Source organism: Trachemys scripta, chromosome 3, assembly GCF_013100865.1.
Source record: "Trachemys scripta elegans isolate TJP31775 chromosome 3, CAS_Tse_1.0, whole genome shotgun sequence".
In the NCBI taxonomy this organism is placed as follows: Eukaryota; Metazoa; Chordata; order Testudines; family Emydidae; genus Trachemys; species Trachemys scripta.
In genome coordinates this window covers 168,215,151-168,243,140 of record NC_048300.1, presented here as the reverse complement: position 1 = coordinate 168,243,140, position 27,990 = coordinate 168,215,151, and the positions used below count along the sequence as shown (strand labels likewise).

The 27,990-nt window shown below is 39.0% G+C and overlaps 1 protein-coding gene across 11 annotated transcripts in view; it reads left to right on the top strand.

Annotated features, from left to right (window-relative positions):
- Nucleotides 1-27,990, top strand: part of MYT1L (myelin transcription factor 1 like) — a 384,470-nt gene that overhangs the window by 246,639 nt on the left and 109,841 nt on the right. For all 11 annotated transcript variants that reach the window (XM_034766417.1, XM_034766420.1, XM_034766422.1 and 8 more), the window contains 2 exons: nt 9,139-9,494; nt 12,874-12,969. In XM_034766417.1, the coding sequence (XP_034622308.1) occupies nt 9,139-9,494; nt 12,874-12,969 (452 nt within the window). The remainder of the gene's footprint in view (nt 1-9,138; nt 9,495-12,873; nt 12,970-27,990) is intronic.

The window sequence follows — 27,990 nt, the reverse complement described above, 5'->3', positions numbered from 1 at the left end:
CACTGGTGCCCTTCCTTTTCACAAGATATGTGGAAAGCAGGGCCGGATGAAGGCATGGGCATTATAGGCCTGTGCTGAGGGCTCCAGCTCTTGGAGTCATGTTATTATATCAAAAGTCAAGCTTTCATTTTAAAAAGAAAAGTAATTGCTATCCCTCATGGTTGTGAAGAAAATCTTGAAAACATGAATTGAGCATCAGTGAATCAGTGATGTCAGCCTAAGTCTGCAAACAGCCTGAAACAATAGCTTTGAGAGGGTGAACTGCCTTTGTGCATCTCAGTGGAGGTGTTAACTTTAAGACACACTCTTTTGGGGCACCCTGCCAACACAACCCCAGTGTGTGGCAGGAGAAGAAAAGTGCAGCATGGCCCACCCATGCAAGCAGATACACTCCCTTTGTTGGGGGTAAGTATTGGGGTCCCCTCCTGCACGCTCTCTAATGGGGAAAGAGGATCCCTGCTGCCACCACTGCTGCTCCCAAGGGGAAGGAGCCTCATGCCAGTGCATCTGCCTCTCTGGGAGAGTGTGTGTGTGTGGGGGGCTCCTCTACAGCAAGTGGGGGGGGTCAGGACCATGGGGTAGATCCATGGGGGAGCCCTGTGTCTTGGTGTGCCTAGGGACTTGGATTGCTTTCATCCAGCCCTAGAGGAAACATTGCACAAAACTCTAATGATTATTTTAAAAATAAATACATAATATTAAAATTCTGTGTACAGACAAGAGATTTACAAAATATTGGAAGAAAGGCCATAAAGGCAGATGGGGTTTGGTTATAAGGTTACACTTCAGCAGTAAACTGAAGGGCACAACAGCTTGTATCTAAATTTTGTCATGGAAATTAAGCTTAAGGAGGTGTAATGATAAAGGCATTTCTTTATGTTATCCTTTATGACATCCTCTTTATGTTAAACAGGTTTTTATGTTAACTTTTGTTGCCCAGAGCCTAGTGAGAAGGAAAGCACCTATGAACAAAATATTGTGGTGGGTAAACCTACAGTTCCCCAATAATAGTATGTTTGCTAAATGCATACTAATAAAGCTTAACATCTTTACAAAGAACCCAATTTTAGATGGGGCTTCATAATGCCATAGAGTAGTGGAACTCTATCGCTTCCATTCTGTTGGAGCGTAATCATATTTTCTCTGTGTTACAAAAAGGTACAATCTTATTTTTGTTCAAAACAGGAAGGTTTTAACATCTCAATCCTCAAACTACCAGAATTTAGAATATTTCACACTTGAATGACTCCTAACCAACCGTGTAAGACAAAGAACAATGTCCTGTTGCTTATGCTGGAGGTGAGAATGTGGTACATAAGCACTGAAAAGACTGCAGCCTTTATCATTTTATTTTTGTCAGTTTCTTCCATAATTTCAGCTGTTTACTGGTGGCATTCACACCCTTTTATTAGTAAGAATGGTCCATTATAGTATTTCTTTCTACTGATTATGAGCCTCAGTCATTTGCCATTTGGACAAAGCAAAATCCTTATTGCTATGGTTGTATGAAATTTAGCATATCATATGTCCTGATAGTGTATCATATATCACTCTTAATTAAAAATAAGTTAGGATCCAATACTATAATATATTTATGGGGAGATGACAGAGAATTTGTGATGGCAATCAGTAATTGATAACCACATTATAGTAACCCTACATTAGAAAAGCAATAAAATGACAGAGTATGCTATTGCTTAAAACTTAAGTACATGCTAGAATGATAGTTTGACCTACTGTGTTGATGTTAAATATGATCTACTAAGTTTGTGTCCAAGGTGCCGATTGTACTCATATACAGATAGACGTGTGTGTGTGAAATTAGTGTGCTGGCTTTCTTAAAAGCAGTTACTTTTGAAAAGATTTTACTAGAAATGCTGTATAATATATCTGAGACTGGAAGATCATGGCAGTGTCACAGTACTGTGGACATAAACACAGTCTTTTCTCAGTGCAAATAGCTACTGTGACTGCTTGACCTACTGGTGTAGTGTATCTACCCCTTTTTTCAGATCTCTAGATCAGTACTTCTTTTCCACCCTGTGATCCCATACTACAATAAAGGAAAGTTTCATGCTCCCCACCACACACACACACACACTTCAATCATAAAGAGAGAGAGAGGGTTGATGAGACCACCCAATTTGAAAACACATGGCCTAAATGGCATTGGACACCTGACTATTCTGAGCCCTGCACTGCTTCAGCAAGTTGCAATGATAGCCTATTTTGTTTTTTCAACTGTGATTAGAAAGAGGAGATGATGGACTTTCCTTTTAGATACATAACTTGCCAAAGACACCCCAGCCATCTTCACTTCCAGTTTGGAGTCCTGCAGTAAACTCAGTCTGAAAAGTCCTTGGGACTGTCAGTTAGTGCAGAGAATGGTAGCCGGAAGTCAGCATTTTCAGAAGTGGTGACTGATTTTGGATGTCTCAATTTTTAGGTGTCCAGGTTGAGGCATCCAGTATCAGTAGCGACTTAGTAAATTTAATCGCATGTGCTACCTGTAGTGGATTGGCAGGAGTACATTAAATCTCTGCTGTGTGGATAGTATTGGCTGCCTCTCTATCCAATTGCACCTGGCTGCTTCCAGGTGCAATTCAAGGTGTGGTTTGGTTTAAAGCTATACTGCTGTACGTAGATTGGGGTCCTGGCTATCCTTAAGAGATTGCCTCTCACCCTATTCACAATTGTGATCATTTAGATCCACTGAGATGCTTTTGCCAATGATCCCTGGATTAGCAGTGTGTTCCTGAGGATGGGAAGTCAGGCATAGTCCATGGGGGCAGGTCCCAGCTGTTGAGCTCACTAGATTCAGTCATCCACCATGCTAAGGTTAGAACACTCCATAGCACATATGTGACAATGGATCATCTAGGCAGCTTCTAATAGATTATCAGGTCCCAAAACATCACCAGGAGCATGGAGAGGGTTTCTTTGTTAGACAGAGGTGATGGAGAGAGAGTTGTTTGTCTCTTTAAATTTGTTTAGTGAGTTGCTTATTTTTAATGTATGCTGTGTGGCTAGCTGTCATGGGGATAGGCACATAAATATAAAGAAAGGGGGAGAGAGATGAATTGTGTCTGGATGATGGGGCAGTCACAGATGACTGATAGTTATTTATTTAAATATTTTTTGATGATCTAGAGGTGCACATTGCTAGTCCATATTATTGTATTGCCCTCATTCTCCTGTCTGTCCTCTAACATCTTACACTCACCTACTGTATCTTGTCTTCAATTAGACTGGGGCTGAGAGGATGTCTTCCTGTGCATTTCTAGACCATCTAGCAGAATGGGGCCTTGATTAAAAAGGCTAGTAGAGGTTCTAGTGAGTAGTATTCTTTGGTTCAGGTTGGTAAATAATTGGGTGGAAAAAATGGATTTCCTATGCGGAGGTAAAATATGTACAAAGATCCATAGAAGTCTATGCTTGATTCAGCTTCTGAAGTTCCTTCCTGGGAATGGCTATATGAGACATCAGACTATTTCCACCAGCATAGTGGCCTGTTGCACTTCCCATTCCAATTTCCAAATAAAAGAAAAAAATCCAATGGAAAATGTGCTTTAACCCCCCCCCAAAAAAACAACCCCCAAACAATAAACTATTCCTCTGCAAGAGAAGCTGAAGTGAAAGTGACAATTCTGTTTTTATTGTTCATGTGGAGAAAAATGAAATAAAGTGTAAACCGGGCAAAAATAATTCAGATGTTTGCAAATACTTTTGTATTAATAATCTAGGTTGTTATTAGTAACACAAGACAATTTGTTTTCAAAACTAATTAATTATTGTAAACTTGAAAGATTCCTTTCAACGGTCATGTTCCAAGAGTGGAGTTTTTAAGAACTGTTCTCAGCAAGAGAACAAGTCTGCTACTCAGTCTGACCATTTACATTCACAGGGTCATAGTATGCCCTTAGTTTCACCTTTAGGAGATATTCCAGTCTTGGGTTTAAAACTATGAGGCCCCAATCCAGCAAAGCCCTTAAGCACAGGCTCAAAATTAGGCATGTGAATAGTCCTATTGAAGTCAAAAGATATTGGCCCAAATGCTCAGCTGGTGTCTATCAGAATACCTTTATTGGCTTCAGTAGCTGTTTTACAGCAGCTGATGATATGGCCTATTATATACGTTTTAAATATAGAAAACATATACATAGCAACGCTTTTAGTCTGATTGTGGGAAACTGACTAAAATGTGTTTAATTTTACTTAAACAAACAAACAAAAACACTACAATTTTTATATTGTACCATGCCATACACTGATGTTTGCTGAGTAATCATATAATCTTATTGTCAACCCTATTCATTCTCCCATTTTCCCGACTGTTTTGTTATCACTGGCCCCCTTTTATTGCATTCTATTTGAAATGACACCCCAATCCTGCAAACACTTATATCTTTATATATATGCCTAAACACCTTGAACTCCTTGAAGTTACTATTAGTAGTAGTAGTCCATCACTAACGATGATGACGATATTGTTGCATTTCTCATATATATATATATATCTCCTTGGGACTACTCATATACATAAAAGTTCTAAATGCAAAAGTGTAGAATTGAGGCAGTTAGTATGCAAGCTGTTTGGGGCAGCTATCTCATCTTACTACATGTACTATGAGGCAGCTAGCACACTTTTAGGCAGTGTGACTTTTATTATTATTACTCCATAATGAATGGTACTAAACCCCCATGGAAGACATTTAGACTCTAGGGAGTTCAGCAAGGTCATTTATATTTGTGAAGCTTGCATCTTTTTGGCAAATGAATTGTTTTCATCAAATTGAAATAGTAATGTACATATACATATTTTAGAAAGTCAGCAGCTCTCTACTTAGTACTTTATTTTCAACAGAAAGAAAGCAAAATGAAGTAAAGATGACATTATTTGATAACGTGCACATGAACTGTGCTTCCTGTTTAAAAGAATTTGATTCATTGCACCAGAAATATAGATTGTAAGGAATTGTGAAATGCATGGGATGCAGCCAGAGCTGTGGAGATTAATAATTTGATGAATGAGTTTACTATATTTCAGTATTCAAGTACTGAAGTTTACATAGATGAGAAAGTGGTGACTTTGGGTCACATACCTAAAAATGTAGATGGGCACCTAGTAGGATTTTCAAAAGCAAGTTAAGTGCAATGATAGGAGTTAGGTACCTAACCTGATAAGGTGCCTAAATATCCACCAAAGACTATACTTTAACTGAAATTAAAATGTCATGTGAAAAGAGGAGGGCAGTGTTGTTGGGGATAATTTTTAAGTTTGTTAAACTCAGATCCAATATTTTTAAGGTGCTATTATAAAGAAGAAGCAAAAGCAATGTAGAATATTATTCAACTACAGAGCCTGAAATTGCATCTTGACTTTTCTTCTGAAGCCAATGAGTTCTTTGCTTGAGTTAGAACTGCAGCATGGAGTGCATAAAATAGGACACTCTGTACTAAAGAAAGAATCTATTCAGATAGCATGCTGGTGGACATGTGATATATGATGCAACAAGTTGGGGGGTAGGGTACATCAATCAGTAATATCTTTAATGACCCATAAGACATGGTTGAAAAGGTAAAAGTAGTGGGATGACTTAGAAATAATATGTGAATTTAGGGATCAAAATGCATATTCCACTATGAGAAGTCCTATAGCATTTAATAGAGAACAATAATATTGTATGTTTTTGAACCATCAGATAGTTACATAAGATTGTTCAAAAACCATAGAAAAGCTACCATCCTATATTAAATATAATTTTTTTACATACTTTCTTTTGAATCCTAATACATTTTTCTATACCCTACTGGTTTCATCGCTAGTAAGTTCTTACGGGACTTTTCCATAGGGATTGTTACTAAAAGATCCTGAGAAACTAAAATGAGTGGGAGGGACTCAGAAAGGAAATGGGGAATATTCAGAGGGAAATTGCAGGAAGCCCAACATGTAGGTGTACTATTGAAAACAAATACAGCTGAAGTGTGCATATGTGGGGTGTGAGATGAGGGGGGGAGGTAGGTAGGTGGTTGGGGAGAAACAAATATAGCTGACCACGGGAATACAGGGAGCAATAAAAGAGAAAAGCAAACAAGATATAAATCAATAGGATCATGGCTATGAGAGGGTATACACGAGTCTAGAAAATAAGGAGCTAAGACAATGATCACAGAAGCCAAAATTGAAAATGGAAAGATCATTGCAGAAGGTATGGGGACAAACAATAACAGATTTTACAGATATATCAGGACCGGGAGGTCAATGAAAGAGACTGATGTCTCCTTATCTGACTGTGAGAGGAACTTAGTGACATATGAGGCAGAGATTGCTGGGAAGCAAAATGCTTTCTTTTCCTCAGTGTATTTACCAGGGGGAATGAGGGTGAAATGCCAGAAAGAGATAGGAATGTCCTGGAGGTAGAATATGAACTATTAATGAAAATAAGGGTAATACAAGAATAGGTAAAGCAAAGAAAAAGAAGAAATTAGGGCAGCTAAACAGAAAGAAATTTCCAGGTCTGATGGCCTGTCTCCCAGGATTCTGAAAGAGAGAAATTATTTTTTTTAATGCCCACTGAACTTAAGACATACCTGAAAACTATAGAGGAGTCAATGAAAGACCATATTTTTAAAGGGTTCATACGAAGAATCAAGGGAATTTCAGACCTTTAGGGCTTAATATCCAAACACAGCCAAGAACAGATTCTAGATGTTGATCAAGGAGCAGATAGTTCGGATTGGTGTAAACTGGTTGAAGGTGACCAAAAGGTGGTCATGGTTAACACATATGGTTAATTTTCTTGGGAGACTGAATGTATTGTCAATCCTAGAGGGTACTGGGTATTCTTGTCCCAATCCATCAAAGTACTTAATACACACTTAACTTGAATCCTGTGAGAAGTCCCATTAAGTTCAATTAATTGCTTATGAGCTCACCTGGATTGGGGCTAGAGTAGCCAGCACCTTTGAGGGTCGAGCACACTGAGCACACACAAAGAGAGAAAAGACATGCAGCTAGAGTTACAAAGCTATGTACATGTCTAAACATGCAGATAGGAACCTAGCGGTATTTACAAAAAGCACCTAATCAAGTAATGTACCTAACTCCCACTGATTTCAATTGCAGGTTAGTGGGACTGGGCCTAGAAGAAATGTCATGGGTTTTTAGGTGCCTTATAAAATGTAGTGTAGAAAAATATAGACAAGGTTGAAAACAGTAAATAGGATTATGATTGGCAATTAGGTTGCCCTACCTTTACCCGTAATTGATTTCTAATGTGTCAATCACAATGGCCTTTAGTTGCCAAATCCAAAAATTAAAAGGAATGTTGGTGTAGTCTGACTAGGACCATATTCTCTGCCCCTTCCCAGAGTTACTTCTAGGAGAACTAGGTTTGGGTGAGATGGCTTTGCAAGTATTTAGCAGCCTTTTTTATTGTGGACAGTGTGGAAAAAAGAGGTGAGCTCTGCATTGCATTCTAAATGTGACAAAACTCAAGCTCACTTTATCTCCAGCGGCTGAGATTTTCACAAATGAGGACCTGCTTCGGCCCTTCACCCCGAGTGTTGTACCTGAGACCTGCCTGTTGATTATAATATTCTAAGAGGGTTATGAAAAGAGTGAGAGAGACAGAAGCAGTCCTGGAAATAGTCTTGGTGTAGCCCACTGACGCTTTAAAAATAAGACTCAGAACCTTGAAGAATATGATATTAGTGGCACTCGCACTGAAGGAAGATATAGTGCTAACAGTATGAATGATATGGAGGATAAGAAGGTCAGAAACTTAAAATCATCAGGGAAGCAAATGACAAACTGTGATAATGGAATATAGTTCAAATCAGAGGAGACCATTATGGCACCATACAGACCACATCTGGAGTACTGACCATCGGGAGGGGCCCCATGTTTTAAAAAGCTGTTGATAGAACTACAAAAGGTGTCAGGTGGCTAGGAAAATGATAGAGTGTCTCAGTGGTTTGTAACTGTGAGGAAAGGTAGGAAAATTGATTGTGAAAGAGGAGATTAAGCGCAGATATTCTGATATGTATAAAGGGCTATAGAGAGGAGTTTGAATGTCACAAAACTATTCATGACAGGAAACGGGCTCAAAAACAATGTGGCTTGAGCTGCAGTTAAATTCAGACAATAAGGAAGTTCAAGGGAAACTTCTTTACACAGAGGATAATTCAATGTGTGCAACAGAGCTCTCTCAGAGGAAGAAATAGTGGTTGTGCAATGGAGATCATATTAGACAAGAAATTAAGTTGGACAGATAGGTGGACAACTCTACAGAAAAGTAGCATGATCCTCTTCTGTCCTATAACGTTGTTATGCCTGTAGCTAAGATGATCAGAGAACAAATGATACCCAACTTCAGATAAGTCTGACTTTCAGCACTGGTGTTTTCAGAAAATATCATATGATTTTTGATACATTTTAACTTGAATGTTTGAGACCTTCTAAAATTAGTTCTGCCAATTTTTATGTTTGTTTTGCTTTTTATGTGCCTTCATAGCACATAATAGAGAGCTAAAGTGAATAATTGAAGAGCAATTTATTATTATTATTATTATTTTTATTATCTATATGTAAGGGTCCAGTCCTACTCTTAGTTTCAAATGTTGCAGGAGCAGATCCCAATTGTAACTGATCAAAATCTCACTGAATAGTTTAAAGATATGAAGGACTGCTTTCCCACTCCTTACAGTACTGATCAATAATTGCTAGGAAAAAATATTTGCTATAAATTAAAAAAAAAATGCATCCACCAAGGAACAAAGTTCAACATACAGCAGAGACAACACAGTTGGGGGCGGGAGGGGAAAGGGGGGGAAAAATTCTTGTTAGCTTTATAATTGCAGTGATGACCCCTGGGTGTAGCATTTCCAGACAGTTAATGACTGACTAGACGCCGTGAGGGTTTGGAAGGGCCTTCCCCTTTGGTCATTATTGCCTAAGCAAAGTGGTTTTTTTGGTTTTGTTTTGTTTTTTTCAAAAATGTACATTTTAAGGAAAGCAATTAATGTAGTAAATAATTATAAAACCTGATTAAATGACATAATGCTTTGTACAATCTGACCTGCAGAGGAGAACTGCCAGACAGTGTAATAACACAAGTATTTTATTTTTCATAATAGTGTTTATGGCTGTCCTTTGGCAAAAAAAAGAAAAACACAAGATAAGCAACCCCAAGAACCTGCTCCCAAAAGAAAACCCTTTGTGGTTAAAACAGACAACTCTTCAGTAGATGAGTGTTATGAAACTGATGGAACAGAGGAGATGGATGAAAAGGAGGAGGAAGAAGAGGAAGAGGAAGAGGAGGAGGAGTATTCTGATGACAATGAAGGTGATGAGGAGGAGGAGGATGAAGAAATAGATCGAGAAGAGGAAGAGGAGATTGAAGAGGAAGAAGAGGAGGATGAAGAGGAAGCAGAAGACGTGGAGGAGGAGGAGGAAGAAGAAGAGGAGGAAGAGGAGGAGGAGGAAGAACGTGGTAATAATAAGAGTATTAGTAAAAAGTAAACATTGTGTGTATTATGTGTTAATCTTTCAGTGTGGTGTCCAGGTATTTAGCTGTGCAGCTCTCATTAAAGCTAATGGAAGTCATGCAGCTAAATCTCCCTGTGCCTTGCTGAAAATGTACCCCACAGTGTTCTTTTAACATCTATTTTAATGACTGTCTTTCAAATATTTTTGATGCCTAGTGGTGTCAAATTTTCAAATACAGAACTGTGTGTGTGCAAAAAAATGCCTGCAGAAATGTGTAACTGGATTAATGCATGCAATTGCCAGGTATGCATGCAAAAATTGGGTAAAGGTACAAGCAAATGGTTAACTGCAAATTCCCGTTCTCATCATTTGCATGTGCATTTACTGAATCTGCCCACCTAATAGTGATGATTGCTCAGATAAATGCGGTCATGTGTTTGCAGGTGTTTTGTTTTTTTTTTTTTGGTGAGCACAAGTGGATCTCTTCCCTTTGAAAATTTGGTCCTGAACTTTCTTTCAGACAAACAATATCCGAATGAAATGTTATCAGATACTTTGGTTCTTTGAGACTTGGATGTTGTGTACTTTAGTTGATTTTATTAAAACTATGGAGAGTGACAGGTTTACACAAAGAAAGTCCTTCTAAAATTATATTTTCTGAATACAGTGCCATACATTTGATGCCTTTTAACTATATAGGTATTAATTAATAGCCCAGCTAATGTAGTAGCACTGTGATTAATCCATTGACATCTCTGTTTACTGGGATTGTGGACTCTGTGTAAGCATATTTTTCAAAATATAGGATCACTGTCTGCTTATCTCAGAATCCCTCCATTAATTACATTATAATGTACTGGGGTGAAAATGAAGAATCGTGCAAAGATTAATGAGCTATCGAAAAAGTATTTTGTTCCCATTTCCAGGGAACATGTTTTTGGTTGGGTAGATTCACCTTTCTAACCAATAAAAATATAAGAAAAACTTTCAGCACTCCTCAGTCAGATTCCTCTTAGGAGCAAGGTATGAAAGTTGTCTGACTTTTGTTTCAGCATTCTGTTAGGTCAGGTTTAGAAAAAGATTTAGGAAGTACTCTTTTCATTCAGACAACTGTGTGGCTTACAGATGGCTATGAGCATTTTTTTGCAGATACCTCAACTGACAGCATTTCCTTATTCACTTTTAATTTGCCTACCAAAACTATTAAAAACAAGGTAGCCAAGCTTGAAAGTTCTGAAGCAGTTTGATGCCAGGGAAGGCTGTTTCCTTATGCAAAGAGACTCTGTTGTTTCAGAACCTGTAAGGATAGTCTATCTGAGATCAGGCAGGTGTGTGACTGCAATTGCTATCCTGTTGGATTGCTTTGGAACTCTAGCAGTTCTTTCTTAAGAGGTAATGGCAACTGGATCATAGTGGAGCTGGTGCAACGGTTTTGGGTCCAGTTGGACAATAATAAATCTACACTATCAAAAATGATTTAAGGGGAAAAAGACTTAGGAGCTAAAGAAACTTCCTTCTGCCAAGCTTCGTATTAGGTTTACCGGTACAGATATTACAGAACATGGTGCTTTACTTATGTCCAGCACTGCTGCATGTACAGTTAGTGATCCTAATCAACAACTTTAGCGGCTGCTATTGTTTCTTAGCTGTTTTCTTTCTGTGAGTAGACTCGAATTAAGAACTGCAAGTTAGGAATTTTGCAGAAGTACCTATATTAGCTAGACATCATAGTAGAGGAGATGAAAAGTTAAACAGGTCAGTTACCCAGAGGATCTCATGTTACTTGAGGGATAATATATAGTTTCCTAGATAAAAGAAAAAGTATTTCTTTGTAAAATACTGGGAATGCAAAAAAGAAAGTCAAATAAAATAGGGGGCTTAACAGTGGAATTATTCAGGGCAAATTAATTTTATGACCTTTTTGGAATCAGCATATTATTATACAGGTGATGCTAGTTACAGCACAATTGATTCATGAAATAGAGTTACTAGTGACTAATGATGAAGATAATAAGTTCTTTTTCTCTAGGTCAAGGAGTGGGAGGACCTAGATTTGAGATGATAGCCATAGTTTGTTGTTTTGAGAGGTCCAGAAGATATTTAAACAAACAGATTTTTGGAGATAATTTATTTTATATGTTTTTTTGACCGAGAACTTAAAATGTCTTCTCCTTCCATTGCTCATAATACAGGAATCTTTCATCATTTACTGGAATTCCCTGCTTATATTTTTAGAACTCCCTTAAGGTGAATCATTTACTGGGAAAATCACAGTATGTGCACAGCCAACATAATTACAATTAGAAACTAAAAGTAGAACTTCTAGTGGAGATAAAGGTGTCTCTGCCGTGCTTATAAACATTTTTGTCAGTGGTGCTGTAGTTTTATGAGATTATAGAAATTTTGCATAGTCTCATAACCAAGCCTAGTCTTAATGGACAGGACAATTAAAATCTCAGACAGTTTTGCTAGAAAAATTCTATCAGATGGGAATGTGATCTCTAAGTCAACAGGTATGAGAAACATAAAGCAATGTACTATATAATTTCCTAGGTCCAAATTAAGTTTCCTGTTATATGGGGCTAAATCCAGAGACACCCCAAATAATTAATTCTAATGACTCTAGAGTTACCCCTTTGTAACAGGAAACTGAATTTAGTTTGGAATTTTCAAAGGGGCCTAAGTGATTTAGGAACATAATTCTTATTGAATGACAATCAGGCTTGAGCTCTGAAATCACTTAGGCCCTTTAGAAAATCCTATCCCTAGGGCTGTACCTTTGACATAATAAAGGACTTGGAAGACACAGAAGCATCCTAAAGCAACACTCTTACAAATCTCAAAATACCAATTTAAGAGAACCAAAGACTTTTGGAGCTAGATCCCAAATCCTTTGCTGATGTCTTAGTATATAATCACTTGTACTAAAATTAGTGCCTAAAATGCCCTTTCAATGGCCACAACATTCATTTTAACCTTCCATTAAAGTAATGAATCTCTTTGAAGAATAGGGATATATCCAATGAAAAAGTAGCACAGGCCTGAAAATCCCTTACGTACAGTACTACCACTATGGAAGGAAAGACAAATCTTTCCAATTTCTTTCACATCCCCAAAAGAGAAGGCAGACATGTGACCTCTGTTAAGATAACCTAACCTGTAAATTCCAATCCACATGGGAAGGCTATCAGTAAGATAGTAAGATAAAGCCCACTTTTAGGGAGTGCCCCTTCACTTTGGTGGTTATTGCTGAAAATCTCTGGAGTCAAATACTTAGGGCACATTTGCTTTGCAAGGCAAACTAAGGTATTTCTCCTTCTGAGAAGTGATCACTTCAGATAGCTGGTTCCCAAAGACTGTTTCACAAAGCTTTTCTATTATAGAAAGAAATCTCCGTTGGAGGAGCTCCAGGAACGGATGTTCCAAGGCACCATTTAGCCTATATCACATGAAGACATTCAAGATGGCTTGTACTCCAGGTATTTCATAATCCCTCAGGGTCAGGAGGAGTCAGGCTGATTCTAGATCTAAGTAAATTTAATACATTGATCAAGTCTAATCCATTTCACATGATCATGCTACAAAAGATTTATTGTAGTTTACTAAAAGGTGAATGGTCAAGATGTATAGATTTGATAAATATCCCTTTTATATCACATTAATTCCCTCAAACTCATAGTAGCATATACAGTATACAAGTACAAGGTACCACATAATGGTTGCATAACTGCAAGGCACAGTTGCCACATATTCAAGGAGACTGAATATAAATCTTTGTATTACAGACTATTACTTTGAAATACAGACAGGAAATGCTTCACCTTTTTCTCACTTCTACAAATTGGACTACTGTTTTTTAATACTCTGGTGAAATTTGGCCTTTTCCCCACTAGCACACATTAGGCTATTGGTATACATACCCGATGTCTTGAAATCCACCTATTAGTTTATAGGTTAACTTTGATAGTGCCCTCCTTTATCTTCCTGATCCTTTCATCAGATTGCTTCTGTGGCTGATTATGCATGTCCCTCTAAGCAAAGGGAGACGCAAACACCAATCTTAAGATGAAAGAATCGGTACTGAGGATATTGTGGTAGAACACAGATTCCCACTGTCCTTGCAACTTAAGAATCTCTAAGTCTCTGAAACAATGAAATAAACAGGTTTGTACCAGAGAGATGGCCTGTCCAATCTGCCTAGCATCAATCACATTCATTTATTCAAACTATTAGCAAGAAAGCAGTCACACGTTTGGTGAACACAGTAAAGCATTCCATACTAATCAGAGCAAAAAAAGCTAGGCACCTGTTTTGGTGTACCATATATGCAAAACATCTAACCAAAGAAATGACAGCCTTAAATGAAGAGGCCAGGAAACAGCTGTTCACTGCTTAGAACAATAAATGGAAAGAAATGCATTTTCCAGGATCAGAGAGGATTAATAAACAGAAGGGGAAGCAATCCTTCAGAATATGCTGGTGGACTCTTCTATTCATGTATATTGCTCTATATTTTCATCTTCTTTATAAAAGAAGGTGGAGAATACTGTGATGGGGGTATGTTGCCACCAGCAGTATAATGGGAAAAAAAAACCCACCAGCAATGACCAGAAGACCTTACTTCAGTCCCTTGATTGATGTTTGTTGATACAAAATGTTAATATTGCCTTTCATCTCTAGTTTTCAGAGATGCAAAGGTATGCAAGTGATCAGGTCATGCTACTGTATAACAATTCTTGATGTCTTTGTTTTTGTACCAGATGTATCATTCCTACCAAACGAGACCTGTGTAAATGTAGAGATTGTTCAATATTTTCATTTTTAGTAGTTTGTATCATTTGAGTTAATATTACTCTGGTCAGAATTACTCTTTCCTGAGCCAAATTCAACTGGAAATAATAATGTGATTTTTTAAAAAACAAGTAGATCAATGCTGAAATGCATAAGCCTTAAAAATAGGGTTTAGAGAAAAGCAAGCTAGTAGATTCCCTCTGGATACCTCTAGTTCTTGTGGAATTGGGCCAGATATATTTATTATGCTTACTCTGTTATTTTTTGTTTAAAAACAAATTTGCTGCTAGATAGGCTTTCACTTGCTCCAATACTATATAGTTAAGGTGGTTACCATTTGGTACGCTTAGACAGTAGCATTTGTTAACCGTATTCTTCAAATGTTGTAATTTTTCTTCCACTGCTCCTGTGAGACTGGACCTGATTCTGAGCTCACTTACATCAGTGTAAATCAGGAATAATTCCTTTTAAATCAGTGGAATTACATCTATGTAAAGTGATTTTATGTCTGTCACATCCTCCTTTACAAAATGTTAAATAGACACTGTTCTGTCTGTAAATGCATAACACAGTTGGGTAGCAATTCTTTCAGACCCTGAATAAGCAAGGTGCTTAAACATGTGCCCAACTTTAAGCATGTGAACAGATCTGTTGGCTTTCCCAATTTTAAGCAAGTGAGTTAATGTGGCTAAATATCTTGCTGAGTTCGGACTTTACATATTTAGTGTCTCAAAACATCAGATGCAGGCACAAGATCTTCTGGTCCTTCAAAAGTAAACAGTCTAGTTACAGCTTTGTACAATATAAGGGAAGCATTCACCTTTAATGATCCAAATACTGGATCCCTGCTGTAAATATATACACAAAGAACTTCCATTGACATCAGCAGCAGTTCTGCAAATGGAGTTAGGACAAATTATGCAATATTAATAATGAAATTTGAAGTCTGGATAAGAGACCTGAGAGGAGAATATTACTGTAAGTGTTCACACCAGAACTACTTGACAGTTGATTTAATTTTGTTTTGTGTTAAAACTGTTTTATCTGTGAATATAGTTGTTTTGGTTGTATTAGCACTTGTTTTGTAACTTGCAGACTGTTGCCCAGAATCTTAATTGAAAACAAGGCATTGGCCTCACTGAGTAATGACTAATTACCTTTGGGCTTCACTGCAATCTGTTACTTTGCAGCTGTGCCAGGGGAGTTGGGGCACAGTCATATAGGACACTCGCAGATTGTGGTTCCAGGAGAAGGGGCAATCTGAGGGGTTGTGCATCCAATACTTCTCTTACTTTCCTTTACCTGTGAACAAATGCAGAGTGATTCCTTGACTCCACCTCCTCCCCTTGGTGGGTGGCAGAGCAGCGTATTAAATTACTCCCTCCTGGAGCAAAGTGGGATTTGGGGAGGAATTCAAGGGGAAAATATTGTAGTATTAGGAGTGTAGTCTTATATCTATTGTGACTCTTTGAAACTCAGTTCCTTACCAGTGATCCTCCCTTTGTCAAAACAGCTATGCACCATTGTTTACACAGGGATGTGCCTAAAGGCCCAGTCTAGAACTTAGTGAATAAAATGAAATACCTGCCCTCTGCATGGGTACTCCAAACAAATATGACCTGATGTTGTCCTTGAAAGTCTCACATTTGAAAGATGGCACATAAAGGAAGGTTTTCACATGATGTATAAGAATGAACTTTTAATGTCCATTATCCCCGTGAATTCCATTGCTTTCCAGAGCCAGAAGTTCCAAATCGGAGAAAACAAAATTAAGCTGTCAAGGATATGTAGCAGTATAGGTAGAGAGTACCTAGCCTACATGAGTGTCTGTTGACATTTGCATTTGGTGGTTCCAAAAGCATGTGTGGAAATTCTGCTCACCAGCAAGTCAATATTAAAGATTCTAATTTGACCTCTTTTGCTAAGATTCTTGGTTCATGCAGCTCTAAGAGGGCCAAATGCTGCTCATTTTATTGAGGAAATGCTCCATTGGAGTTACAGCATATATTCTACTGGAATTTTGAATGAATAAAGCCAGAAGGATTTCATCCAGAAAAGTGGAAGTTTCTGAGGAGCTTATTTTTCCTCCTGAAATTTGCCACTGTAACAGTTCCACCAGGGATTAATACTAAACTGAAAAGCATACTGAGAAAATTATCCTGTGAAACAAAAGCAACAATCTATAATAAATATATTTATATAATCATGAGTAACTGTTGTTATAGGAGTGTTGTCTCCTTTGCGTAATGGGTTCCAGAACAATTAAGTTGCATTCTTTTGTCACCTATACCACACATGAGACAATACTTTTATATCTTAAGAAGTACATTCACTTGAATTAATTAATTCAGGTTACAGATAGTCTGTGAGTCTGCAGGAGTTAGAATTAGCGAGCCAGCCAGCTTGCCAGTGCAGTCAGCAAAAGACAGAGAACTCTAATGCTAGCAAAGGAACAAGAAGTTGGGTTAAGGATATAAAAGTGGTAATTAGAGAGGACTATTCAAAGGATCAGGGAAATCAAGCTGGTTTTGGTCACCTTGGTTATTAAACTTCCCTGAATCAATGGGTATATGTAGGCTGCTACAGAAAATATGGATATTAATTTTTTTTATCCTCTCACCTATATTACATATATAAATAATACCTGGTGCCAAAGGTGCTTAATGTTTGTTTGATGAATTTTTTAAAGAATCTGTTCTAGAGAATATATATTGGTAGTGTTTTGAAACATCTATGTGTGAGAAACCTTGTGCTAGCTAATTTATGACAGGATTAAGCCTTATTTGACATGAACTAATCATGTGAGCTGATCTAATTAAACTAGAATCCATAGCTTTGACAATCCTAATCTCACAAACTGCTGGAAGATGGCTAGGTAAGCACTGAAGCATGGGACATCATGTCTGTTTTCAGTTATGCTGTTGTAAAGCTAAAGTAACTCCACTGATGTCAGCGACTTCAAAGAGCTGTATTTGGCCTGGCCTGCACCATATACAAAAAAGCATTAAAGAAATCAAGATTTTCATTATTTTTCCATATAGTGGATGAGATGGGAGCTCTTTGTTTATTACCGGTACATACACTTTTAAGCATTGTACACACTGCACTGATTATTCCTTCTGATCTATATCATGTCCCATGTATCAAATTTGCAGTTCTACCATATCCCTAATGTTACAAAAAAGTGCTGTATAACTGAGAAACATTTCCTAAACAGCTTCTTGGACATGCAGCAAAGCACTGGACTAAAATCTTTATAGAGGAGCCCCTACCTATCTTTGCATTGTCTGCAATAATTAAAACAGTCATTCAGTTTTAAAGGCAGGCTTCAGATTGAAAGTTGATTGTCATTTCTCCTCCCACTACAATATAATAAATAAAGACCTACCCTCAGATAATTAAGCACCAGAAGAATTTAACAAAGTAGCAAGTGGAATACCAAATGACCAATAATTATTACTAGAACATTCAGAAGAGCAGTGGAACCACAGGACTTGGTAGATAAAGCAATCAATAGATTTAAAACTCATGTCTGATGAGTATAGTCTGTTTGTATACCACTGTGCAAACATAGGAAAAGATATGGTCCATGCCCCAAGGCTGAGGAAACTGGGATTATTTAGTCTGCAGAAGAGAAGAATGAGAGGGGATTTGATAGCTGCTTTCAACTACCTGAAAAGGGGGTTCCAAAGAGGATGGATCTAGACTGTTCTCAGTGGTACCAGGTGACAGAACAAGGCGTAATGGTCTCACGTTGCAATGGGGGAGGTTTAGGTTGGATATTAGGAAGAACTTTTTCACTAGGAGTGTGGTGAAATACTGGAATGAGTTACCTAGGGAGGTGGTGGAATCTCTTTCCTTAGAGGTTTTTAAGGTCAGGCTTGACAAAGCCCTGGCTGGGATGATTTAGTTGGGAATTGGTCCTGCTTTGAGCAGGGGGTTGGACTAGATGAACTCTTGAGGTCCCTTCCAACCCTGATATTCTATGATTCTATGATTGAACAGATGTTACAGTTCAAACACAAAATGCCAGATGAGATCCAATCTGGAGGTGACATAATATTGTTGCTAGTATTTTTAATCATCTATTTTCTCTTTAGGGGACTATTGTTGAAAGTCTGCATAGAAGTGAATATTTTAAGGCGGGATTTGTTTGAAGAAAGGGGAGGGAGAACTTCTGTTATACAGGGAGAGTGAGCAACTTCCAAGTGTAAGGGGAGAATGGGAGTGAGAATGAAGAAAAATACTGATACCAAAAGAATGATTAGGAGGTCAGGCTGGGAGGATTGCAGACAGTGGGTAAGGGAATCATGTGCCAGTTACAGCAGAGTATTAGGAAGATAAGAACGCAGAGATGTAGATAGGAGCAGCATTGTGCAGAGCCTTGAAAGTAAGGATGAAAAGCTTGAACTTAGTGTGAAAGGCAACAGGAGGACAGCGAAGGAATAAAAGGAAAGTGACATGGTCAGAGTGCAAGGAAAGGAAGATGGGTTTAGTGGCAGGAGAACAGTTGGTCAGAAGCAGGGGTAGGCAACATGTCCATATCCACATGCATGTCTGTGGATATTCTATTCTATTCTATTCTATCTATAGGTTTTTATATGACCCTCATCGTTGCAGTATGTGTGCGCCTTCAAGTAGTGCATTAAATGAGTAATATCTGTTTATCATGTCACCACTCTTTTCCTGTGCTGGTGGCATTGTTTGATGTAGGTATTATTTTGGGAGATTAACTCATCCATGATTTAGTACAGTCAGACCTAAATTATTGGAACTCTAGTTAAGTCTAGTATCAGTTTTCACCTGATAATGTCCCCCAAGATTTGACTTTAGTGCATAAATACCTTCTGAACTATTTATGCCTTTTTCTCCACTACTTCGCAGCACCATTCTGATTGGGGAGCATTTCACACTCACTTTTTACCGGTGTACCTGACTACATAAAGTGTAGAGCAGTAGAGAATCAGGCCCAAAGAATTCATTAAGGTCATATGTATTAAAGTCTGACTAGTGCATAAAGACTTTGTGCAAGTACTGGGCTATTGCTGCTGCCACCTCCTACTGCCCAGCCAGCTGGTTTTGAGTTAGCTGGCTAGCTGTCTATAACTAGGTAAGTTAGCCAGCAGGGTTTGAAGGCTGCACTCATAGTCCCTGTTTTTCTCAACCATCTATCTGAAGATTTATTTTCTCTTGAGATCTCCCGATAATGTGGGTTCTATTTTATTGGTTTTCTTAATTTTGAGCTGAAATAATGACATCATATCAATGAACGATCATACTTGTTCTTGAAATGTCTTGAAAATGTAGTTTGGGCTGGATGGGTTTGGAAGCATGAAGGGTGCGATTTTCAAGAGCACTTAGTGTTGCTGTAACTCGGCTCTCATTGAAGCTAAGGGAAGTATTATCCCCATTGACTTAACTGGAAGCAAAGTTAGATTAACTGAGTACTTTTGAAAAACCCACGCAAGATTTCGTGATTCTTTGTTAGGTTTATCTACCTCTGATCAGTAAACCATGGACTCAGTAAACATGGCTTCATTTGTGGGAAAAATATTAAAAACAGTGGTGAGCCAAATGTACTTGTTATTTAGAGGTATATAATTAGGAACTATCATCCTGTATTTATAAAAAGATAATTGTCCTGGAAAATGTGTGCCTTGCTTGAAGTCACTTGCTTGAAGTACTGTACATCAATGTATAGATTGTGGTGAAACAATTTACATGATTTATCTGAGTTTTAGGGAAGCTTTTGATACTCTTCCAATGTATTTAGAAAGTCATAAAGCATAGTACAGCAGCAAATACAAAGTGTTAGAGTAAACAAATTAATAATGGGTAGATGAGTTCTATTGACTGATAAGAAGTCCACACACTTCAATGTAGAAAAATTTAAGGTAATGAGACTAGAGACCAAAAATAATCATACAAAAATGGACAAATAACTGAGAGTGAAAAAAATTGTAGAGTGATTTTAGTGTGAGTCATCTGCAGAATACTTGCAGGAAAAGAGCAAACATGATCTCAGGTGGATTTAGAGCAAGCAATTCTGATCTCATCACTAGTTTTATGTTGGTGTAACTCCTCTGAACTTCATTATAGCTACCCTGGTTTGCACCATTGTGAGAGTAGGAACAGGCTCAGAGAATAAATCAGAAAAATGTAATTTGTGCATTATAAGCTAAGACTGCATATATATAATGGAAATCTAGCTATTGTACTTATTTAATTATTTATTTTACTTGATTTACTTGATTGATGATCTACCTTCTGATGTCTCGGGGCACATAATCAAAATTTAATAAATACCATTGCAATACCCTTTTCCAATGAGCAAAAAGAAAAGGAAATTACCTTAAAACAAACAAACCCTTCCACTATTCAATCATCCCCTCAAAGACATGCATCAGAAAAGAGAAGTATTTGTACTGTTCTCTAAAGTTCAATAGATTCTAGTTCTGTTGGATATGCTAGGAAAATGAGTTCCAGAGAAAACACACTCTGTTGAGATTGTTCTGCTACTAGCAACCAGATTTAAATGTGAGATCCTTGAAATTAGCTGTGGTGCTTGAGCTAAACCACTGCCACAGTGTATTGCAGGACATGCATGGTTTCAGGTAACTAAGCTTCAGCTTCAAGTTTTCAATCCCGAGTAATGTAAATTTCAGCAACCCCCAAAGTCACAAAGACTCTATTGTCTTCCCCAGTTAGTAACTGCAAGCAAAGTAGCCAAATTTCACACTCAACAGTGTCAAATACTCTCATATCTAAAAGAGTCAGCATAGACTCCTGACTATTCCTCACTGACAGGAGGAAATCCTCAGCCAATGAGACCAGCAGTCTCCATGACATACTAAAACCAGACTAACAGGGATGAAGGAATCCATGTGACACCAAAATTGTCTTGCCACAACCTTCAAGATAATCTTCCCAAGGATGGCAGATTAGAGGCAGGTCAACAGTTGACAAGATTACAGCATGAAGAACCTGACCAAAATTTTCCTAGGGAAGCCATTCAATTGTCCTCCCTAGACACAAATCCTTTTCCACCAGGACAGGCAGTCCAATGCAGAGCTGCACAGCAGGTGGGAAATTCCTCACAATATGAAAGATCTGTCAGTTTCCAAGCAGAGCCACTGAGGATATACCAGGAGGACAGCCACTTGGAACAATCCTGCTGGAAATAACTTCGTGTGTACAGTAATAGAAAGAACAAAGTTTTCTTCACCGATACCAATACCATACCAATAATTTTTATACACCCTGCAGCTGACTGGTCTCTGGGCAAGTCTGCCACTACCCTGCTCAGGGTGTGAAAGGTAAAATTATACCACTGTGAGGATGGAAAATAAGCAGAGAATGCTTAGGGGCTTCTGTTTCGATGGCTGAAAATAGAAGAGGATTCAGTATTCTATGGTAGCAGGCACATTGATAGAGTGAGTCACTGGCCATGAACTAAATGACATGAATTGAAGTGTAGGGTCTCTACTAATTGGTGTCCTACCCTTCCATGATGATGCCACAGATAACAATAATCTACCCACAGATCTCAATCTACAGAATCTCCTGCTTTGTTTCCCCATACCTTCTATCACAAGTACCAATGAATCCAATCACCCAGAGCTGGTCCCTCCCTATCTTCAGCTCACAATAGCATTGCTCAGCCTTCTCAACCACCAAACTGAGGGAACTAAAGGGGATGTAGATGCTGAAGCTGGCTCCTGAAAAAATGATGTGGTGGGGGAAAGGGAAACAAGATCCATATCCTAAGAAAAAGCTTCTAAATTAGACAGAGTCTGTTACTTTTGCACATAGAATATTTATCTCCACTAGTTTCCCTACCACTGAACCCAGCCAGAGAATGGAAAAGGAGGAAAAGAAACCTAGCAGATCTCTCACCCCAGCCGGAGGGCTAATCAGACAGCATTATTAAGAAAACACCCCAAAGACCCCTTCCCAAAATGCAATTTTACCTAACAAGAACATCCTCAACCTCAGAATGGAGAGCAGATTCATCTAACCGGATATAATCATCTCCACATCACCCAGTGTAGCATAAACAAGCCATTCCACTTAACCATCAGCTTGTTCCCACATAACTTTGTCCCTGTCCCAGGGCCGGTGCAAGGAAGTTTCGCGCCCTAGGCGAAACTTCCACCTTGCTCCCCCCCGCCAGCCCTGCGGCAGCTCCCCGTCCTGAGGCGTCCCTCCCCCCCGGGGAGCTCCTCCCCCCCGGGGAGCCATGCGGCAGCTCCCCACCCTAGCTCACCTCTGCTCCGCCTCCTCCCCGAGCATGCCGCCCTCACTCTAATTCTCCTCCCCTCCCAGGCTTGCGGTGCCAAACAGCTGATTGGCGCTGCAAGCCTGGGAGGCGGGAGAAATGGAGCAGCTGCTGCACTGAGAGAGGGAGTCTGAGCCGCACGTGTCAGCGCGCCACTGGCAGCCCAGCCCAGGAACGCTGTAAAAAAAAATTGGGGGCACCGCTTTTTGTCGCGCCCAAATCTTGGCGTCCTAGGCAACCGCCTAGTTTGCCTTAATGGTAGCACCGGCCCTGCCCTGTCCACAACCCAAAAATATCTTAAAGTGATTCCTAACCTCCCCCAACCATTTCTTCTGTGTAACAGAATATTGCTGATCCTCAACAAGCTATGCAGCAAAGAGAAACCCAACGTTATGAGTAAGAGAACTCGAGTCAGGATTGCTCAGAGTGTTGTAAGTAAAAGGAGATTGAATGCCCCACTAGCATCCAATCTGTGGCCCTAGAGGACAACTGTGGTAAGAAGAAAATGTGCATGTGATTATGGATTGGAAACATGTTCCCTGAGCTGCTCCCTGTGATTTTTAAACTGGTGTTCAGATCAGGCCTGCTGCCGTAGGGCGAAGATCGGGAGGTCTCTGATTCCTGAGTGGTCTACAACTACACCACAGCCCCAAGAGCAGCTCTGCTGTGAACTAGATCTGTGAGTAGCTGCTCTTCATTCTGTGCTGCAGCTCCCCTGCTGTATTGCAGGGCTTGGAGAGCAGATTTCGCTGCTTCATCACCAGCTTCCCTGGTGGACAGTGGGAACCTGAGTTAGAGCAGGAAACCAGTACACACTGAACTGGCTATGTCTGCGCCCAGGACAGTGCCTGACACAGAATGGCTCCCCTACTCTACCCAGCTCCTTCCTCCCTCCAGGAAGCCTAGGAGAAGTGAAAGCAGTAGAAAATGAGAAGCAGCCTCAGTCACAGCTCCCTGATTATCTACCCAGCCCCCTGCACAGTCTCTGTGCAAAGGGAGTAGAGCTGGCCAGAGGGTCTGTCCCAAAGTATTGATTGCGGCCTCTTCACCTTTTCTGCAATAATGTTTTCCCCTCTGACTGAAAAGATTGGATACCACTGCCATGGTGAGATATAATGCTTGTGAGACAAAAGTCCCAGCCCTGTGGAAATGCCATCCCAGTGCATAGGTTGATACTGAGTAGGACACTGTAATTAAAGAAAAGCAAGTGGAATATCTTTTTTTTTTTTCCATAAGAAGGAAATGGAAAGTAAGTACTTCCCCTCAGGTCAAGTCAGATGTGAATGCAGTTTTGGAAAGAGAGGCCACACCATGGGTGAGAATTGCAGCTTGTGTAGAAGTACCCAGGCTTGCTTTCATCTAGCTAGCCTGCTAACAATAGCAGTGAAGATGCCTCAAAGCAGGCTTCAGCATGAGTTATACCAACCTACCTGAATCCCCTGGGTACACACTCAAATTTGTGTCCTGCAATGAAGCCTGCAATACCATGTCCTTACTGCTATTTATAGCGATCTGGCTATATTAAAGCTAAGGTGGGTAGTCTACATGAACTGTAAATCACATTCCTGTTTGCAATGTAAACATAGCCTAAGAGTGAGGAAAAAAATGACATACCCCTTGGAGAATGGTTGCTGTTAAAACTGCCCCTTCAGATATCCCTATGCTCCCTGGAAATATTCAGAAAAATGCCACTCAAAACAAAAAACACAACAACAACAAAGAGGGTGAATTAAATACTATGGGCCAAATCTTGTCATTTTTATTCACACTGAGTAGTTATCATACTCTGCAAGGAGTTCCATTTCAATAAATGAAATTACTTGTAGAGTAACATACTACTCACTGTTAGGGTTGCCAATTTTGGTTGGACGTAATCCTGGAGGTTTCATCACATGACATACTCTTTAATTAAAGATTAATCTTTAATTCCTGGTGACTCCAGGGCAATCCTGGGGGGGTTGGCAACCCTACATTGTGCATAAGAATGGCAAAAATTGGCCCTTTGTAACTGTTGAAGTGGCCTTAATCACCTCCTTGCTTGTCTGGAGTGCTCTCTTTGTCTAATTACATGGCTGATTCTATAATGTCAATGGGAATATCCCTGAGTAAGAACTTCTCATATTCTGCCATAACCTAATAGGAATATTTGTGAGGCAGGATATTGTTCAATATGAGTAAGGGTGGTAGAATTGGGTTTGCAGGAATGGGCCCTTAGATCATACCCTGTTTTGGGAAGAAACATGTTCACTGTAAAGCATCATGCACACCTCCATGGTACTGCATAAATAATAATAATAAATAATTGGATGGATAGGAAGCTGAAAAAGAATACTGGGAGCACAGGAGGTGATGGTAATAGTTGTTTGAGCCACAGAAGGCTAGAAAATAGCCATGGCTCAGATGGAACAAAAAACAGTGGTCACAAGAGGGATACAAAGGGAGAAAGAAGAGAGAGATTAGGATTATCAGAATAGGGTAAAACTGTATATGAATCCCTGCCCATTGAGATGAGAAGACACCCATTATTTTTTACTAGAACACATTTATCAATTTCATGGTTCCAAAATTATTAATTAAAATGTATGTTGGTTATTTTCAATTTTATCTTAATATGAACAATTAAAGAACATCTTTATTTGCCAGTGACAGTTCTATAGTTAGGTACAAATTCTGATTCTGCAAGGATGCCTATTATTCCTTTTTAAATACCGGCACTTTTTACTATTTGAAGGGAAAAAAACAAAAACCCTACACCACCCATCAGTTAGTAAGACCAGATAAAAAGTGGAACAGAGAGAAAATGAAAAGACTAACTGAAAGAAAATAATTTTTTTAAGGAAGAAAAGACACAGTAAGAAAGAATAGTTAATTATGTTCTATATCTGAAGGTCTGTACAGACCTGCTTTGCAGCACTCACTCCTATTTTATAATACTGAACCCCACTGTGATATGCTGTGTTCTTCAGCTCAGACTTTCCTTACAGTGTTTAATGACTTCCACACTTCATTCATTTCTCTTTGAGCATTGGTTATTATTTGAATGCTGTAATTACTGTGGGAGATTCTAAGGAGTGGAACCCAACATTACCTCTATAGTAAGTGTTTTTTAGGGAGGAGTAGAAAAAAAATTACATAGATGTTATATAGTAATTAAAATGCGTCTAAGAAATAATTAGACATTTTTTTTAATCCTGGATATTTTATTTTATGTGTTTGCAAATAAAGGTAAAAAATATGTCAAATATTATACAAATAAATTGCTTTGGTTTTTAACTTAACACACTCACAGCAAAGGAGAATAACAGGAACTGGGCAGAGGCAAAGAGTTACATATGGTCAGCCCTGAGTGCCTACTTGATCCTTGGAGTCCACATGGATTTTGAAAGATTTGGGGTGTGATCCCAATTCCACTGAAGTCAATGGGAGTTTTTCAGTTGACTTCAGTGAATTTTGGATTAGACTCTTCCACAGTGTGGAGTATGAGCCCTCTAGAAATTTGGACCTTATATGATCTGACAGTGTCCCTTTAAATGTTTTTATACTGACTTTGAAATATTCCAGACATGCTTGTGTGGGGTATAGACCTATGTATGAACATCTATATTTATCACTTTGTTGGACCAGAAGGAGGAAAGGGGCAACCCAATTACATTGCATACTGTACAGTGAGGAACTGGTGTATGACTAAGTCAGTAGTGAGATGAGTCAGGTGTCATAAAAAACAGAGGATGCTGATTGGATGATGAAAAATTCCATCTGTTCAGGAAGCTAGTATAACCACATAGGTTGGGAATTGGTAGCCATGTTATTTTCCCTCATGCCCATGAAAAAGCAGATAAAATGACAGGCACACCACAGATTTGAGAAACCTTTGGTTTGTGAAATCTGTGGCTTTTGATAGGAATGTAGCTACTACTGAAGTATCATTGCCTCTCTCTGCAGAATCTCTGAAACTAAATGCTGTATATTTTCCTTTTAAAAAGAAGGTGCTACTTTGCATGAGTTCTTACAGTAAAAATATGGCAAGGTTTATTCTACCAAACAGATGTATAAAAATGTATTTGGTAGAAGCAAAGGGAGGAAGCACTGTCAGGAGGTCTAAGTCTTATTCCTGGCTCTCCAGTGACTCACTGTGTGATCTGGAATGGCTCACTCAATTTCTCTGTGTCTCGTTTCTCCCATCTGTAAAATGGAGCTAAAAATACCTACCTCACAGGGGTGTTGTGAGGCTTTATTAATTAATTTTTGTAAAGTGCTTTGAGATCCTTGGATGAAAGGTGCTATGGGAAAGCCAATATGCTTCACTTTTGTAAGGGCAGAAATACAGGAACACACATATGTTCAGGTGGCTGAAGGAAGCTGATGCTTTAAAAAAGCTGAAAATTGTCCAGCTACCTAGTATAACAGCACATCTTGATGTTTGTTATTTCCTATAGGATATGTAAAGAGCAACTTCCATGGTCAAAACCATGGAGGAATTATACTTTGGCTCATCGCAGAGCTACTCCCTACAAGCTACAAAATATTCAGTTTACCTCACACGTGCAGAAATGTTCAAGACATTTAGAGAAACAGACACACAGATTCCAGCCAACAATTAAGTCTGCTCTATTGCCGATCCATCTGTAGACAGACACCACTTACATAAGGCTAGATCATGCCTTAAAGGCACAGCAAGGCATAGTAAGAGGGGAGGTACCCTCCCAGGAGATAACCAGGAGACCTCCTGGTTGGGCGAGGATGGGGGGAGCACAATCTGCAACTTCCCTTATACATATTCCCTGTCCATGAAGCCAGCCAGCACATAGGAAGGATCAGAGTGATAGCTGGATCCACACGTACCCCAACCCACTCTTGGCCACTTGTACCTTGGAGAAACATTTTGATAGCAAACAATCTGCTTTCCCAGGTGTAACTTACAATTTTAGCCAGGTTGTGTAAACGGTGGGGTAAGGTGCCATGCTGCCTCCCCACACAGCCATATAACAGCCAGTCAAGATCTCACCTATAATGTGTGGAGTCCTAATAAAATTATCATTAAACAGACAAAATATGAGGAACCGGTTAAAAGTTAAACTTTGGTAGCATAAAAATAATAATAGCATGGTAAGATTTTATACAGTTGAATCAAAGGGACATTGTTTTGTATAAAATAATTTTGCCTCATTGTTAAACTAAAATATTTCCAAAATCATGTTGACTAAAACATATGCTAATTTGGGACTTGAACCTTCGGGGTGATGACCATTCTTGCCTGACCTAGCAAAGCACTTAAGTACGTAGCTTCAAAACTAAGCATATGCCTAAGAGCACTGCTGGATCTGGCCAGAGTTCTGATCGCCCTGGAGAACTGTGTCTTGGACCAGATGATAGTGGTACATGCGTCTGTAGTTTTCCTCAAAAAAAAAAGAAGTTACTGCATGGAGTTAAT